Consider the following 17,880-nt stretch of genomic DNA (forward strand, 5'->3'; position numbering starts at 1 on the left):
TGGGATTATGTGATATTGTCTTGAATAAATAAGATTATTTCTTTATATGCCCCGAGTTTTAATTCGTCATTTCTACGCCTGCCTCAGAAACGACTGTGAGACAAGTTAGTGTTACGCATCTTAATTGACGCGAACCCGCATACATCACCCGGAAAAATGATTTCAAAGTAAATTCTGATCCTCGTAAACGATGACTCACCACTTAATTACTGCGATTTTCGCTTTGAACTGGTTATCAATCGGTACTAAATGAATCGTTGCCAATTAAATATGGATTTTTCATGCTGAATTTGGCACTTCAACATATCGTGCACATTTAATGAACCAATATTTTCGGTCTTTGATGTCAAAGTGATAAGACGATCATATACACTGATAAGCCGACATCTATTCGATATAGATATATAGATATAATACGGAAATTCAAGACGTTGGATTCTCGGTTCTATCGATCGGGTGGTTCGTCTGCATTTCCTAGATTGTCAGATAAGGTTATTAGTGAAAATGGATCATTGTTGAAAGATGAAATCTGAGATCTAATAACGGGTAGGTAGGATTTAGATTCTATTTTATGTTCGAGGAAAAAGATCATTTCAAATTATTTTGAAAACCTCGAATGGTTTGGTTGTCTCCTAAACCCCCACGATACCATGTAGCAATTGCCTAGTACTGGTCGGATCCATAGGCTCTTCCAGAAAATATGACTTCCAAAAAATATAGCTTTTAGAAGGTCCAATCGCAGTAAGCCATTTCAGAGTGGGTTTTGGGTGCAGACATCTTTTGTGGAATACGTACCATGTAATGCAGTTGATTTATGAATGATAAAGCATGCATCTGATGACGTACTTTCTCAAAGGAATATGAAGCGAGGTCTTAGGAGATCATGTTATTTGTTGAATTGATGTAATCTATCATTATCAGGGTTAATATCAGTATGCCACAATACATACGTAGATATCTGCTGGTGTACACTACCAGACTGTCCTGTCGGGCAAAAAACAATTTAATTTAGCTTAATTGATTGAATTAATGGACGAGTAATGCCTGCGGAGAATTTACAGTATAGAGTTGAGAATATCCATGGGGTAAACTGAAAAAAATGTGTATTTGTGAAATTGCTGAAACCCTTCTTAAATGCTACAGTCATCCCGAATTCATCATTAGTGCGTATGCGCCGTTGGTACTGTAGGAATTAATTAAAGACGTGAATGAAATTGCCCTGACGGGGAATAAACATAGCTAACCCATCATTAACATTTGCACGAAGATAACGAGAAGGAATTGTAGCAAATAATAATATCGCACGCTCGGTTTAGCGACAATGTATGATTGCATGCACGCGGCCGAGAAAACGCTGCCTCCAGATAAGCTAAAAATTCCACTCGACTCAGTTTGGTTTACGCGTATGTACCATATTTGCAAAATGCCTAAGTATATTGACAGTGTCACTGGACGATGTGTATTTTCTGGACCTAGGATAAATACGATATGTTGTAAAAGTCAACGCGAAGTGAATAATTGACATATAGGATACAGAACCGTTTCCGATGAAAAACTTGGGAGTATATCGAGACATTTAACTATGCTTAGCTATATCAAGTGGGTAAAAACGGAGATTTCAGATAACGTAAATCTGCAGAGTTTCAAGATGCCGCGACAGAATTTCTAATGTTTGTTTAACGGTAAGACAATATTGAGTTTAATCTCGACTAAGAAAACCTTGCGTATTTTCAAGTGGATCTTGGGAATCTGATACGTTGTTTACTCGGGAAGCGAGGCTAATTTACTGACGCTTTTGAAAGTCATCATGTTTTATGACTTTTATCAAAATTATCTCTGTTGACATTTTTTTTAAATCAGAACGTTACTGTAGTTGTATCACGGTTTGCGTAGTTTATTTTCCTTGTGCAAAAAAGACAAATTTCCATGTATTTCAACGTCAAAACATATACTATAGCGACAGCAACATATTTCATATCAACGAAAAGAGAATATTCATTAATCAGTTTGATGAATGGTGACATTCTTGGCATCGCGGAATTCTCTAGTAGTATGATTTATCGCTCTCTTTAAGTCAAGATCCGTATGTTTGATTGTAAAACGAGTTTATATCTCAATTCTAATAAATTGCTTCTCATACCGATGGATGCTGGTGCCATCTTCATTTCGTTTCGTTTATGTTTTAGTGAAGTAAGATTACACGTCAATATGGATATCCTCACAGCCACTTATACCGGTAACATTGAAAACCTGGTCATATTACTCTCAAGTGACCGTGGGGTCAGTCAAATAGATACTCGGGATCCAGTAAGGAAGTTTCCATCGAATCATCCGGCTAAATATTTCATATATATTTCGAACAATTTCAGAAGTAATGTTTTGTTGTTGTTATCTTATTATTCAAGGCCGGGCGCACAGCATTACACCTCGCGTGTAGAAAAGGACATAGGGACATCGGAGCGCTTCTTTTGCACAATGGGGCCAATACAGATGCGAGGGATTTGGTAGGCTTCTGCGTTACACGGAATAAGATATATGGCAGCAATGCATTTCTTAAGCCATAAATAATACGAGTTATGTTGTCTTCGCAAACAGTTTGGATTACAAATAAGCACACACAAATATAATTGAAGATTTAGTCGCAGTTACATCTCGTTTCATCTGCAGTCTCGTTTGTGCCCCAGTCTTTTTAATTATACCCAGAATAATGACACTCACGTATGTCTATTTTTCCTTCTGCGTATAGTTTGGTATCACACCACTACAAGAGGCAGTTAAAGCAAGCAATAAAACCATGGTAAAAATGTTAATACGAGCTGGAGCAACTGTTCTCGAAAATAAAAAGGTTAGTTTATCGTAGAATGCGAGATGAACGTACGGGGAAAATCTCTGAAAAGATGATTCTTTCGGAAAAATCATTACTAGAACGTTGAAGATATTTGGCGTTACGATATGATGTTAAGAAATGAACACGTAGCGATGAAATACCACGCTTTTGGGTGGAGGCGTTAATCTAAAGCTTTATTTTATCATAGCCAGCCATGAATAAATGTAATATTCATTTCAAATTTATTCAATAATATGCGCTTCACTTTTGAAAAACCGACTCGTCTGATCATTTTTCTTTTTGATGTTCTAAGATTGCGTAACAATTCAAACGAAAGCAATGTCGTGTGCGATCTTATTTCTGCTTTCAGAACGTCAGAACTGTATTACACGACGCGTCTGAGAAAGGCGATACATCTATTTTAAGATATATTCTATCCGCCGGAATAAGCACGGATGTCCAAGATGAGGTAGTTTCCCAATCTATAACTGGCTGAATTAACTAGCTATGCGCTATTCACATGAACATAATGGTACTGAAGATACAGGAAACGTAAAGATAATGATTATAGTTTCATTAATCATATATACATAGTGCCCTCTTTCTAGCCATATACATGCTATATCGAGCTAGGAGCTAAGGTTCAGACATTTCGGCCAACAAGTCCGTAGACGTGGGCTTTGCATATCGGAGTGATACAGTATTTCCCACAATCTTATTTCCGATGTACTTCCTCTGACGTGAATCTAATTTCATAAAGCGTTAATAGGATGCAATTAGGATTTCCTCCGAGAATTTCACTGAATTTTCGTTATTTCAGAATAACAGAGGTCCTATTCACGAAGCGACTTTGCAGTCACATGGGCGTGTTATTAAAGTTTTATTGCAAAACAACGCGGACGTAAACCTAAAAGATACGGTATTTAATCTAGACACTTAAAGATAACCAAAACAACCTGATCTGCTATGACAGAGAACATTTAAAGATTACTTCTTACATATTCAGTATAGAACCAATTACTTGAACTAAACACTTACGGGGTATGATATCTTATATGCAGTGAAATGAATATTGTTTTTCAGGAAGGAAACACGGCCATGCATTTAGCTGCGATGGAAGATTCTGATGCGATCGTTAAACTGTTGCTGCTGTTCAAAGCCGATATTAATTCACAGAACAAAGTATAAATTCTATATCAAGCAATCACTTTGCTAAATATCAGAATTGCTCAGACATTATTCTGCTTTCACACATGAAACATATATAGTTCTGTGTTGTATTTACACCGGCCTGAGGGTAATATGAATATTTGCCACGCCTTGTTATCCTGGAAATATCAGGAAGCGAGGCTTAATTAGTATTGTTTGTTTCCAAGATTCTCGTGAATAATCAACTGCTTGGATCATCTTTCTTAGGATGGAGACTGTCCGCTTCATTTATCGACTGCAAAAAGCCACTTTCTCACTACGGAGGTTCTACTTACTAATCACGGAGCAGTCGATATTAAAAATAAGGTATGCGATCCCTTCCTCTCCGCATTGCTTTGATGCAACCGACACCAAAGCAATTATTCTCAATAGCCACAGAAGATGGTTCCAAGTGGTACAAGCACGCTAGCAGAAAACGAATACGGGGCGAAATTAACATCTCTCTTAAAAACATCGCATTCAAGCCATCAGGCGTTCGTCATTGCCGTTTATTGAGAATTTTAAGTGCCATCTCTGCTGATCATTTATGTCTCAGATTTCATGTCTCATATGACCTAAAATGCGCTAAAAAATTCATGTCCGCAGGTTGGCGAAAGTGCATTCGACATCGCTGTTGGAACTGGGAAATTGAATATGGTTAAACTATATTTGAATATTCGTGCAGATATCAGACTACAAAACCAGGTAGAATTTCAATAAAAATTGCCGAAATCAACTCTGCTCATTTGGCCCATGTTCCAGACATGAACCCATTAATAATTCATGTACTATTTCGTGATAGGAATATGAGTCAGTTTTGTGTCGAGCTGCTATCAACGGACATCTTGATCTTCTTTCCCAGTTGCTGAAACATGGGGCGAATATTGATGGTCGAGACTCGGTAAGGACTTACATGATTCCAACTTCTTAAATCTTGATTTCATTTTCGACGGACAATGAGCAAATTTTTCGGGAATACCTGTTGATAAAAATGCTGGCGTGGTTCGAAAATAATCATTATTTTCATCCGTGCGACACGAAAAACACATTTTCTATTCCCGTCGACAGTTTTGCGGAGTATTCCATCGCTTTCGTAAGTCAATTATATTTCTTCAATAACAGACTGGAGAGACTATTCTACACAAAGTAACTCGCAACGGAAACATCGATCAGTTGAAAATGCTGCTCAATCACGGAATTAATGTCGACATGGCGAATTACGTAAGCTAATTTCAAATTTCGGAGAGTAGAGGTATCCCTTCATCCTATCTGGCTCTCCGATCGCCGGAAACGGCTGCTTACTAAAACGTAATCTATCAATTTATCCAATTCTATTCGTCTGGATCAAGTCGTGCTAAACCACGTAGGTGGGAAGTGAAGAAATACAAGGACGTATAGTTATTAGCCATATTATAACCCTTCAACACACATCATGTTTGAAATTTATTTTTACAGGATGGTAAAACTGCTTTAATGGTTGCGGCGCGACAAAACAGCATCGATTCGGCTGAGATTTTACTGAGTCATGGGGCGAATTCTTCCGTTCAAGATACAGTAAGCAGAATTTGATATCGGAATATTTAGATTCGAAGCATCATGCACTTTCTTTAAAACTAAACCCACGTGTAATATTTGAAAACCGTTCGCTTTGTAGACTGGCGAGACGGTTTGGCACATTGCCGTAAAATGGAGACATTTCAAATTTGTTGACTTGTTGGTGGATAAAATGCAAGATGTAACTGTAACAGATAAGGTGAGTCGGTGTAGAAGGTAATCTAGTTTTCATGCTTGGTATAACTTTTTGTATTACGCTGGAAATGAAATGCATTTTAGGAAGGCCGAACTGCTCTACATATGATGGCATACCTCGGATACGAGAAATGTTTGAATTCGGTGCTGCATGGACGAATCGACATAGAACTGAAGGATCATGTGAGAATTCAGATTTCGAATATTTCATTAATCAAGAACATGTACCATATGAACTTGAATACCTCATTGCATTAGTTAAATCGTTTCAGGCCGGTTTGTCAGTTCTTGCGACGGCCGCGACAAAAGGCCACGTAGATACTTGTAAACTACTAATTAGATACGGCGCGAATATCAACTCTCAAGACAAGGTATTTACTGAAGTTAAATATATGAGCCTATTCTATCTAATTTCGAATTTAAAATTTGGTTTGAATATTCTAGGATGGCAGCACTCCTCTCAAAATTGCTGGCTGTGGCGGCTACACGGATGTTGTCGATTTGTTGCTTCAATGCGGAGCCGATGCTAATATCGTTGATGAGGTGGATTTCTTTTGAATTGTTATATGTAAGAATCAATCATTGATGTCTAGCTATTCTTCTCTATGTTTCAGGAATCCTACGCGCCGCTGCATTACGCAACACTTAAAGGTTACTCTGATATAGTGAAATTGTTGGTAGAATATGGAGCTGACATCCACGTCACTGATAAAGTTGGTATTCCCAACTAAAATTTCTCTTTCAGGCGCTAAGTTCATGATAGGTTTTTATTACCATCATTATAATTGTTTATCTAAAAGGAAGGTAAAACGGCTCTCCGATTTGCCACAATTGAAGGGAGAACTTCACAAGCGGCTCTTCTGCTAGACCATAATGCCGATGTTAATGCGGTAGACAAGGTAGCGCATGATAATCAATGTCACTTCAAAAAGAAATGAATTACTGATAAAAATAGTCTCCACGATGTCTTTGATGAACCTCCAATGATCAGTTAGTTGTTTGATCGTCGTTACAGGATGGAAGAACAGCCTTGCACGAAGCAGCCAAGGACAATTTGCACGATCTACTCCGTTTTCTGTTAAAGAAAGGATCTGAAATCAACGCCTCTGATAATGTAAGTGTAATAGCTTACTAATCTATATCAAAATATTTTAACCTTATTTTATATATCCTCCGCATATGTTTGCAGGAAGGAAGAACGAGTTTACACGAGGCGACTCTAAATAGCTCCTACGAGTGTTTGCAAATACTGTTGAATAATGGAGCTACTGTAAATGCCTTGGATCTTGTAAGTTATATAACATCTGAAATGCTTTAGATTTAGAAATGGCTTCTCAATTAATAATTTCTGTTTGAAGTGTGGCCGAAGTGCATTACACGAAGCAAGTCGACGTAATAGAGAAATTGCCGTACAAATGCTTATTAACCACGATGCGACTGTAAATGTAAAAGACAAGGTATTTACATAGATACAGATCTTCCAACTCCAACAACATGTTTTTAATGCAAATATTTCATCTTGATATTTTTCACCTTTTAAGAACGGCTTGACGCCGCTCCACGAGGCGTCGATATCCTGTAAGGGCAGTTTAGACGTGATTGATGCTCTTCTATCAGCCGGGGCAAAACCAAATACCAAAGACAACGTAAATTAGAAAAAAATAATATCCAAAATACGAGATAACTGTAGTGTGGATTGAATTCATATCAATTACTAATTATTTGTATTTCAGGTAGGACGAACGGCACTGATGGACGCTGCTTCGAGTAATAGTAAAAATAATGTGGTAATTCAAATGATGATCAAAGCCGGAGCGGATGTAAATCTGACAGATCAGGTAATGTATTCCAATGTCTAAGTTAGCTTCTAAGTTACACTATAACCTCTTACCAGTTTGGTTAGTATGACGCGTGTGTTTTTAGAACGGAAGGACGGCCTTGATGGACGCCTGCTCTAAAAGATTTTATGAGATTGCTCAAATTCTGCTAACCTTCGATTGCAAAATCAATATGACTGATTTGGTGAGTCCTGAGTGAACATCGATATCATTTTCTCAACGAATAAATTTCCAATTTCATGGCAATCTAATCCACTTTCAGAATGGCAGAACGACGTTGCACGAGGCCGCGCGTAATGGTGATTTACACCTTGTAGAATTATTGATACAACAAGGCGCTGATATGAATATACAAGATAAGGTTAATTTAAGAACTTTGCTTACGATTCTTTTTTTAGAGGTCACACGTAGATTATTCGGATATGTATCATTCCTCTGTATTATCTCTTAGTCAAATCAGACGGTTTTACACAAAGTCATCAAATCCCAGGACCTCGAAGCGATAGTATGCGTGCTTAAAGCATGTCCCGATATCAACGTACAAGATGAGGTAGACTTTAATACGTACGGTAGCATCAGAATGATTTTGACAATTTAGTATTGTTGTTGGTTTCTATTTGATGTTAATAGGATGGACGGACAGCATTAAGTTTAGCTATATTTCAAGGAGATCGAGAAGCAGTGGAACTACTGTTAGGAATTCCCGAAATTGATGTCAATATCCAGAATAAGAGTGGACACACGGCCTTACACGAGGCAGCGAGACGTGAACAAGGCGTGATAAATCTGATAGATTTATTACTGAGAACAAACATTGATGTTAATGCATACGATAAGGTATATGATAGAAATATTACGATAAAGAATATTGAGAAATAATATTCGCATCAAACATTTTACTTCGTTTTAGTTTGGCAAAACCGCACTCAACTTTGCCACAGCGAGGGGCCATAAGAATGCCGTTTTACTTTTGGTACAAGGAGGGGCTCAAATTGTACCAGAAGACCTCAAATTTATCAAGGTATGAATACCTGTTCATGCTACCGAATAGTGTTTCTGAGGTTTATATTATGTTTTACATTGAAGGATGGTTTGGACGATGTGTGTGCAGTTGCTAGATTCTGTGACGTTGAAGATGAAATATGGACAATAAATACAGCGTCTTGTGAAGAACTCTACCGTGAATTACGAAGCTCGAAATGCGTTGAAATTGACCGTCTAACCATACAATCAGACGAATCTGAAGATTTAACTTTATTAATGGAAAATCTAGCTGCGAATGGAATTCACGCACATCAAATATGCCTGGTAAACATACAAGGCTTTGTAAATGGTAGTCAACTCGCAAGATGTCAACCGCTTGTTGAAAGGTTAACATTAGTGAACTCAAGTATACGGCATCCGGAAGCTTTGCGACACTTGGAATCTTTGTCAACTCTACGAATCATCGATTGTGGACTCCTAAAAATGATTGAAACAATTGAAATGCGCAGTCTTGAAGTTCTTGATATTAGCCATAACCGCGTACAAGTGTTGCCGAGGTCACTGTCCCAATCGAAGATGTTGAAAGTGCTAAGATGTAACCACAACTCTTTATTACACCTCCCCATGGATATTGGTCACTTGGCAGAGAGTTTGATCGAACTTCGGGTGCATACAAACAAGCTATCATCTCTTCCAGCTTCAATAGCAATGCTTTCAAAATTGGAATCATTTACATATCACAACAACAGGCTGCATAACATTCCCAGCGATTTACAAAATGCACCGTTTTCTGAAATCAAGAAGTACCTGAAAGCGTTATTAACCGATCCGGTTCCGAACACTACTGTTAAAATGCTGTTAGTTGGACAAGAAGGCGTCGGAAAAACAACCATGGTAAAAGCTTTAAAACGGCAGTCGTGGTTTTATGATGATCCAATGGAAGTTGGTAAAACAGATGGCATCGATATAAGCAGTTTCAAAATTGGAGATGTTACTTTACGATGTTTCGATTGTGGCGGCGATGCCGATTTCAATGAAACTCATAATTTCTTCATGACTTCCCAAACTATTTACCTAGCGTGTTTTAATCTGAGTGAATACTCGCTGACAACATTCGAAAGAAATAATCACATGCTCGGAAGACTTCAGTTATGGTTGCAGTATATATTCAGTAAAGCTCCCGAGAGTCGGGTGATAGTGGTTGGAACCCACGCCGATCATCCATCGTTGAATCCAATTCTTCTTAACAAAATCTGGGAGCAAGTGCAGCATTTGTTAAATAGTTCACGTTCCGAGCACAACCGTATCTTCCGACGAAACGCTTGCCTTTCGGAATGTTTGATTTGCCAACCACCAAAACTCCTCAGTAGACAAGCAAAGAATTCTAGAACTGCTGGATTTGTTACACTGACAAACCCACCTCCGATCGATACAGATGATGATGATGACGAGGAAGAGGTAGTTGATGATGACGTATTTCTGCAGTCGGAAAGTGAAGATTCTGAATATGAAGCAGAGACTATGTCCCGGCACGGTATATCAACATTTCCTCATGTTGTCGGTTACGTCGAAGTGAGCAGTATGAGAAAAGTTGGCAACCGTTTTTATAATTTCACCACCAATGAAAGCATGGAAAACCTGAAACAGATTATAGAGCGACATGCTAGTGCGATCATCGAAGAAAATCCCACCATTCCAAAGCTATGGTTTACTATTAAGAATATCTTACACCGTGAAATAGGACAAGTGAACAGGGAACAATGTTACGTCAGTGTTGACAGGGTACGAGATGTTTATAGACAGTTCAACGGTCTGGATGATGAGGATTTCAAGAATATGCTTCTTTTCTTCAAAAGCCAAGGAGATATCCTTTACTTTCCCAAAATTGAAGAAATAGCCAATTTGATAATTCTTGATCCGATGTGGCTGGCAAAGAGGTTCTGTTCATTGGTTTCGTTCAAAGATACCGGATTAGAAGATGGATTTCTGGATCGTGAAAAACTCAATGAAACTTGGCCTGATATGATTCCTAAAGACCGAGATAAACTGCTTATATTGTTTCGTCAATTCGGTGTTTGTATTCCAATTGAAGGCTCAAATACTGAGATGTTTCCTTGTAAGTTACCACTTGGTGAACCGGACGATAGTCTGTGGCCACAAATTCCTAGTCCGGTAAGACTTCAGCTAACCTACGTGTTTCGTTTGGCGTTTGTACCGCCATCATTTTTCAGCACTTTGATTTACATGAACTTTAAAACCCGACACGCTTTTCCCGACTCTAATCCTCACACTTTTTCGCGATATCTATCGAATCACATCGTTGATATACTGTCCCTTACCGATGTTGGGTGTCAAGACTGCGAACATATGACCAAAGAAAATTGTGAAGAGGGACAAATTCATCGTGTCCACTACGAAATCCTGCCTCATCGCCGAGAATTTCACATAAGCGTAAGAGGACCACGACCATGTTGTATGATGAGAAACGTGAATGAAACTATAAACAAAGCCATATCTTGGTTTGAAGGGATGCAACCAGTTACGCTTGACGACTTAGCTTGCCCCATGTGTATATTTCAACATCGAGACGATATGCACATATTCTCAGCGCGTCAGCTGCGAGAGAATTCACCACACGTGGCTATTTGCTGTAACGGGCACGAGCTGTCTTCCGCCGCGGGTCTATTAACCGGAAAAATCCTCGACAGTTACCTTCCCCGGTTAGATCTTACTAAACATATGGAAGCGATGGATGATCGAGAATGTCCAAAACTATTCGTCGTTCTTCCCGTAAATCGCGATGGACTCTCGCTTGGAGAGAAAATCAAACTTTGGGCGTCTTCGTTACTGTTCGATGGATTTGCCGTCCATCTACTCTGTGAATTTCCCGGTGGCTTTCACTTCACGAAATCTCCGGGATATCGTCTGAATAGAGCGGGCGAATTCATGCAGTTCTACGGTAACCACGTGGTTTCTATACTGTACATGATTGGTTTATTCGCGAGAGCTTCGGGAAACTACACGACAATTGTCGAAGACGCTACTGAAATGTCGGATACTATTGATGAACTTATCGAAGATTATCGTATACGATTCCCAACTGATGTGAATACTACAGATATAACCGATCCTGATATTGCTATGCGTATCGTTAATGAAAACGCACGTAGTTTCAGCAGGTCGAGACTGCGCCATTTTCTGAATGTTATTGATAAACCTGGTTCGTTCGGCTCCCTATGGAGACTTCCTTACAAAAACCAAATCCTTTGGCTGTGTCCTGAACATTACAAAAGACTTAAGAAAGTGGTGATTAAAAGGTAGAAATGGTCACAACACGTGATGAGACATATATGAGAATGTGATAAGTTAATGAATATAATACCTATATATTTTAATTTTTTCTGCCGACTTTAGTTTAGTCTTTAGAATGAGCCTTTAACTCAAGTGTTTCTTAGAGGAACAACGTTTGTACACACAGAAGTAATATAAATAACTTATTCAAATATATAAAAAACCTATCGAAGTTTATTCTTCATAAGATACAACATAAAGATAAAGATTCGCAATCAGGTCGCAAATGCAGATTTTGGACGGATAGTGGCGGATACTTTACGAGATCTTTGACCGGCAGGTAAAGACCGCGTCGATTTAGCGCTACGAGCACGTTCTCTTTCTTCTGCTATTGCCGAAATCGCGTTCTTTGGTAGCATGAAATGTCGAACATGTTTGTGACTGTCTTCACTGAGAACAGATCCTCTTGGATATCGACATTGTTTTTGTCTGACGAACACTGTCCCACCAGCAATTGGCACATCCATAGCAGACTAAAAAATAATTTCAAATTCATCTGATCAATCTAGAATATTTAATCCTTTTGTCATCGAATTTTATTTCTTACCTTCAACTCAAAACGGCGCATTTCCTGCACTGGAACATTATCGCTTTTATTACCGATCGGAGTAACTGATTTTGCCAGAAACCGTTTAACCTTTCCTTCGAGCTGGCGAAGAGCTATGTCACTCGTTTCCCTATCGAAATAGTCATCAATGTCTACTTCATCGCTAGCATAACTGCTTACACTACCGAGTCGGCCACGAAGTCCCACAGGAGCCGACCGTGGCCGAGTCAACTTCCACATCTCTTCGTGTTGAGAAAGCTTATCTTTATCCAATAACCCCGATACTATCTTCATCCTAGAGTCCATTTGGTCTTGCTGGTGATTGCCCATCTCGTTCAAAACATTGATCAGAGATTCCCGTGTAATGAGTCCATCAGGATTTTGGATTCCGAGTTTTTTGAGTTGATAATCGTCCTCTTGTTGCTTAGCAACTGCATTCAACTCTTCTAGCATTTCGTCGATGAGGTGATCATCAGCCGGAAGTGAACAAGCTATACTCGGACGTCGTTCGTGAAGGAAGTTTGATTTGCTTGTCGACAGATTTTGACCGAAACTGTACGGAGACTTTGTAGCTAGATTTTCTAATTCTCGTCGACTACGTGGCCGTCGCTCCTTCGTCGTTTGATAGAAAAATCGCCATCCCTTCGAGCGTCCAGTTGCCATTTTCTCCATGGCGTTAATGCGCGCTTGTTCTTTTTTAAAGGACATTGTTTTGTAATACAGAGACCCGGGAACGCACGAATCGACTAATGCGGTTATTTTATCGTTTAAGTAAAGTTTAACTAAATCCTGTATCTCGTTGTCCTTAGTCTTGTAATTTTTCGTTTTCGCTGCTGGCGGTATTTCTGTTGGTTTGGCAATTTCATTAAGCATTCTCAGTAAATTGTTTAAAAGCGGTATTTTCCTTCCGTAAACTGTTTGACTTCGGCATCGTAGTTTCTCCTTGGCCTTTTCATTCAGTTGTTCTACAGTCGTGTGATAACGCTTAACGAGCCGATCGTAGTTCTTCAGATCAAGGATGTACACTTCTGTATTGGCAGTGCAAATTATTGTTTGTATGTAAGTATCCAATCTAAGAATTGTCTCGATGTCACCTTGAACAGAACGAAACAAAATATGAACCGTTAAGAGCTCCTTTTTAAATTGCTAAGCAACTATTGTCCCTATCTAAAGGCACTTACCAAAGATTTCATTTTCTCCGATTGAACAAATATCTAAAGCATTACGTTGATAGTTTTGTTCGGCTGCTACATATCCTTCTTTACGACGTATTCTTATATTCTCTTGCGTCAGACCTCTCTTTTTATGTTCCATCTCCCTTACAATGTTTGGCCTGTAGTATAAAAACGTTTTCTTGCAATTGTACCTGGCGATGATTTTTTTAAACACGTAAATGATCTGGAAAGAACGGAAATAAATCCTTACTTAACTCGTCGTATTTTGTCGGCCTCCGACTGGCTGTCCTGAATATTCATCAAATTCTGAAACTGTTTTTTGTGATTCGCCGGTTCGATGGTAACTTTAGCCTGACCTCTGTAACAGATTGATTAACAGATTGATGTCGAAACCGTCCACACGTAACTGAATGAATTACCTCGATAAAATTATCTTACTTGATGATGAAATGAAGACCAATAACAGGAGTTCCTTGTTTAACGATTGTGGACTCGAACGAATAACATTCTTTTCGTAGACTCATTTCAAGAAGTCTTTGGAATTTCGGATGCCACTGACCAAACAGCGGTGATTCTTTGATAAACCGCTTTCTTTCTTCGTATTCCTGAATCTGTTTGGCCTGGAATATATTTTCAAAGCACACATTATAGTACTTAGCTCATTTAGATGTAACGTGATTTTAATCTCTATGGCAAAAATGAATGAAATTTGGTTTAACATCAACACAACTTTATTCACCGAAAAACCGATTAAAGGATAAATAATTAGTAATATTACATGAACTACTTACCTTTAAAGAACGGTTGAATAACTCCCTGCTGACTGACATCAAATCAGTTTCTTCATCAGCAATAATTGACGCATTTCGCACATTATCGGGACTCATCAACGCTATCTCGCCAAAACTTTTACCAGGTTCTAAAAATATCAACGACATGTATTCTAAGGCAATTTGTGATATACATATATACTATCGCTGAGTTAAATTGCTCGTTATGACAACCCCAGTGAAATTTCACCCATAACAAAACACCAATTTCGAGGTTCGCATCTTATTTTCATATCCAATAACTGACCATCTAATTTTCTAGCAACGGCTTTCCATAATAATCCAGCATATGCGACGTCGTCCGGGTCCATATCGAATTCGTTCTTCGCAACGATTCTATTAAACATTTTGTTTATTGTTGTTCCTGATTCGTTCAACTATCGATTCCCACGGGCGTCATCAACGATAAATAATTCAGAATTTTTCGGGGTCGTACACTTTATATATATATATATATGTATGGTATTGTCGACAGGCGACATTCAGGCGTGATAGTAACAAATATAGTAGATTCATGTATGATAATTCCCAACAAATCACATTGAAATCCTAGCAAATTCCTTTATCAAATATCCTTTTTATCAGATTTAGTTTTATCCAATCCAAAAAACACAAAATTAGTAACTTCCATAGTATCGAAAATTATCACAGATTGAAGCTAGTGATTTTCATAAGCCCGACTACAGTGTCAACACAACACGAACCCGAAATGTGTTTGTGCTCACAGCGCGCCGTCGTTACTTATTAATTCGAGGGCAGAACCAATTTCTTTACCGACGACTTTCTATAGAAAGTTATTTTCGACTATAAGTCGTAGAAATGACAAGTGAATTAAGCGATTGTATACGTATGATATCGATTGCTTCGTTTCGAAATGCGCATGAAAGAATATGCTATTAAACACTAGTGAAATGAATAATTACATTTCATCGTGAACTCTTTTGTGCTATTTAACTGCCAAACACTCGTGAAAATTCTCCATTTATTTTAATCTGTTTATTTAACAAACCTTCGTGCGTCGAGTAAAATGTAATTCTCTTGTTATGTGTACGTTGGCCATAAGGGGATTAGAGAAATGTGAAACGAGTCGAAATTTATGACTATTATCATTTCCATCTTGAAAAATACGTTATTATTCGATTATGAATGGCACGAAATTAAAAGAAATGAAAAAATACCCGCGGCTTTAGACCGCATAATCAATAGGGTTAATGGATAGACTTTCCATTGACGCGAGAATTCTAAATTACTGCCGTAAGAATGTTACAATTGAACTGAATTAGTTTATTTCCATACGAATGTACTGATTGAATTCAACGGAACGGTTTTAACGGTGACATTTTCAATCCAATTAAAGATTTTACGCGTGAGTTAGGTAATTGTACTTCTTTATAGGCATTCTTTCAAAATCTATAAGGTCGAATGCGAAAACGTTCGAAAAAATGGATTCCAAATCAGCGGACTACTTTATTTCATATATAAGTAATGAGGTATTCGAATGTAATGACTACTACACTTGTTGCACGGAATTCAAATGTTAGCGACAGAATAGACCACTAAAAGCCGAATGAAAACTTGCGTGAATAAATGCCGTTAAGAATAAAGTCTTGTTGTTAATAAGTAATAATATGAAAAGCGTTTTGAAAAGATTGCAGATATAAAAAAAACTGGACGACCTGAATTTTCACTTGTCACACTGGCATAATCAAACCAAACTACTTCGAGTGAACTAATCGTGCTTGAATTCAATACGAAAATTAAGAACCTTTTATTTAATCCATAGCCGTCAGGGGCCTAATAATGACCGCCATTACCCAAAATCCAAGTCATTAAGCATCGCAGATGAAAGATATATATCATTTGGGTTATCTGGATAAGTTTGACCTTACCGTAGCACAAAATGAATTTTCCAAATTTATCCCGGTCCAGTTGGTTAGTTTTGTCGATTTCTTTGATTAATTCCGAAGCATCAGGTGTCAAACTGCTCGACCGCGACCAGCCAGTTATCAAGCGGTCGAGGACAACTGTTTCTGTCGCTAAAACCGGTTCGTCTGTCGCTGATGCATCCGATATTTCCCCATTTGCCGGTGCCGAATCGCCATCCGATTTTACGGTGTCGATATATACCGAGGTCCGCCCGCTCAACATAATGTAGAACCTGAAACGTCAAATGAATCAGTAACCGAGTTGAGAATGTGTTCGTGAGAATGACGCAGTCGGCAGAGTGTGATAAACACTGATTTCAGAAAGCTTCATTTCCACGGTAACCGCACCAGACGAAAACAACAAGTAAAAAACCCCGTCATACGATGCCTATTCATAATCACGATGTCTTTTCATCTATGACATCGTTTTTACATTTTACCGATGGTAAAACGATGAGAACCGGGTATTACAAACAAAGCGGTTCGTACAATCATGCATTAGATCCGACACTGCGTGTTTCGATGATAAGTGATTAATGTTGGTGGAAACGCACGGCGTTACGAACCTACATCATCGTGTAACCGGTAAATCAACCGCGAATATACGAATATTTTATTGTCTCATAAATTTCGCATCGTACGATAATGAAGAATACAGAACATGTTACACTACAATACGTGGGATAGCTGGGATACATTTACGTTAAAGGTGTAATAAAGCGTTTGTAGATTATAACGTTACACTAAACACTAATACGTCGGACCTTCACACCGTATACATAACCGAATAACTAAACATTTTCGGAGACTCAAGTTTCATGGTAATTGAAGTTTTTCTGGATATACAAGTATCAAATGATCCATAAACAAAGATTTTGGACAAGACAATTGGGATTTGTTTTTCATGAGTGTTGTGAGAAATTTATGATTTTATTTGGTCAGAGATTGACGAAGTTTCGCTTCCCATACCGGTATACATTTCATTTGCTCACGGAAAACCTAGGGATAATGACCGATTTTACCCTGGTCCAAGTCGTATAATATCATGCTTATCACAACTACGGAGCGATCACAAATTGGATTTTAGTCCGAGAAATCACCTTTATACAGCGCCCAGTTACAATAGTTATAATATTAGTGATATTTACCTGTCCCCTTGTTCGCCTTGTTTAATGATAACATCATCTTTCCTACAGCGAACCAACTCGCAATATCGAACTATATCAATAAGCACATCTGAAATAATGAAGATTCCGAGTTCTTAGAAACGACTGTACACGTAACACAAAGTAAAATGCCTTTATCTCTGCTTTATTCAATCCCGCTGAGCAGTAAATTACTCTTTTTTGTAGAAAAAAACTATTATATGTACAGAATTCAGTAATTGTCACGCAATTTAAAGTATTTCTAATTGATCTCGATGTTAATGATAACTTACAGTTTTCGAGATTTTTGAGGACGTCGCT

General features: G+C 38.3%; 2 protein-coding genes across 2 annotated transcripts; one reads left to right on the top strand and one right to left on the bottom strand.

Annotated features, from left to right (window-relative positions):
* Positions 1-2,240: 2,240 nt before the first annotated feature.
* On the top strand, positions 2,241-12,006 carry LOC141915032 (uncharacterized). Its single transcript, XM_074806414.1, has 27 exons — positions 2,241-2,307; positions 2,406-2,504; positions 2,747-2,845; positions 3,198-3,296; positions 3,648-3,746; positions 3,911-4,009; positions 4,244-4,342; positions 4,622-4,720; positions 4,818-4,916; positions 5,138-5,236; positions 5,471-5,569; positions 5,670-5,768; positions 5,849-5,947; positions 6,037-6,135; positions 6,209-6,307; positions 6,379-6,481; positions 6,769-6,878; positions 6,954-7,052; positions 7,123-7,221; positions 7,306-7,410; positions 7,498-7,602; positions 7,688-7,786; positions 7,865-7,963; positions 8,054-8,152; positions 8,233-8,439; positions 8,513-8,623; positions 8,689-12,006. The coding sequence occupies exons 3-27, from the start codon at positions 2,795-2,797 to the stop codon at positions 11,905-11,907; spliced, it is 5,694 nt and encodes a 1,897-aa protein (XP_074662515.1). The 5' UTR covers positions 2,241-2,307; positions 2,406-2,504; positions 2,747-2,794; the 3' UTR covers positions 11,908-12,006.
* A 146-nt stretch (positions 12,007-12,152) lies between these two features.
* On the bottom strand, positions 12,153-16,868 carry LOC141915039 (uncharacterized). The gene is made up of 7 exons (XM_074806427.1): positions 16,379-16,868; positions 14,451-14,578; positions 14,098-14,279; positions 13,910-14,017; positions 13,666-13,817; positions 12,485-13,578; positions 12,153-12,410 (listed from the first exon to the last, which is right to left on the bottom strand). Exons 1-7 carry the CDS (start codon positions 16,635-16,637, stop codon positions 12,153-12,155), a joined length of 2,181 nt encoding a protein of 726 aa, XP_074662528.1. The 5' UTR covers positions 16,638-16,868.
* Positions 16,869-17,880: the final 1,012 nt, after the last annotated feature.

The sequence above is a fragment of the Tubulanus polymorphus genome, chromosome 1, assembly GCF_964204645.1.
Source record: "Tubulanus polymorphus chromosome 1, tnTubPoly1.2, whole genome shotgun sequence".
NCBI lineage: Eukaryota > Metazoa > Nemertea > Palaeonemertea > Tubulaniformes > Tubulanidae > Tubulanus > Tubulanus polymorphus.

Excerpts from the sequence above, each read along its gene's own strand:
- LOC141915032 (XM_074806414.1), top strand. The coding sequence starts at position 2,795 with ATGGTAAAAATGTTAATACGAGCTGGAGCAACTGTTCTCGAAAATAAA. Across the intron at positions 6,136-6,208 it reads ATATCAACTCTCAAGACAAG|GATGGCAGCACTCCTCTCAA; the intron begins GTATTTACTGAA and ends TGAATATTCTAG. Across the intron at positions 6,482-6,768 it reads CCACGTCACTGATAAAGTTG|CGTCGTTACAGGATGGAAGA; the intron begins GTATTCCCAACT and ends TAGTTGTTTGAT.
- LOC141915039 (XM_074806427.1), bottom strand. The coding sequence starts at position 16,637 with ATGTTGAGCGGGCGGACCTCGGTATATATCGACACCGTAAAATCGGAT. Across the intron at positions 14,280-14,450 it reads TATTCAACCGTTCTTTAAAG|GCCAAACAGATTCAGGAATA; the intron begins GTAAGTAGTTCA and ends AATATATTCCAG. Across the intron at positions 13,818-13,909 it reads GACAAAATACGACGAGTTAA|GCCAAACATTGTAAGGGAGA; the intron begins GTAAGGATTTAT and ends TTTATACTACAG.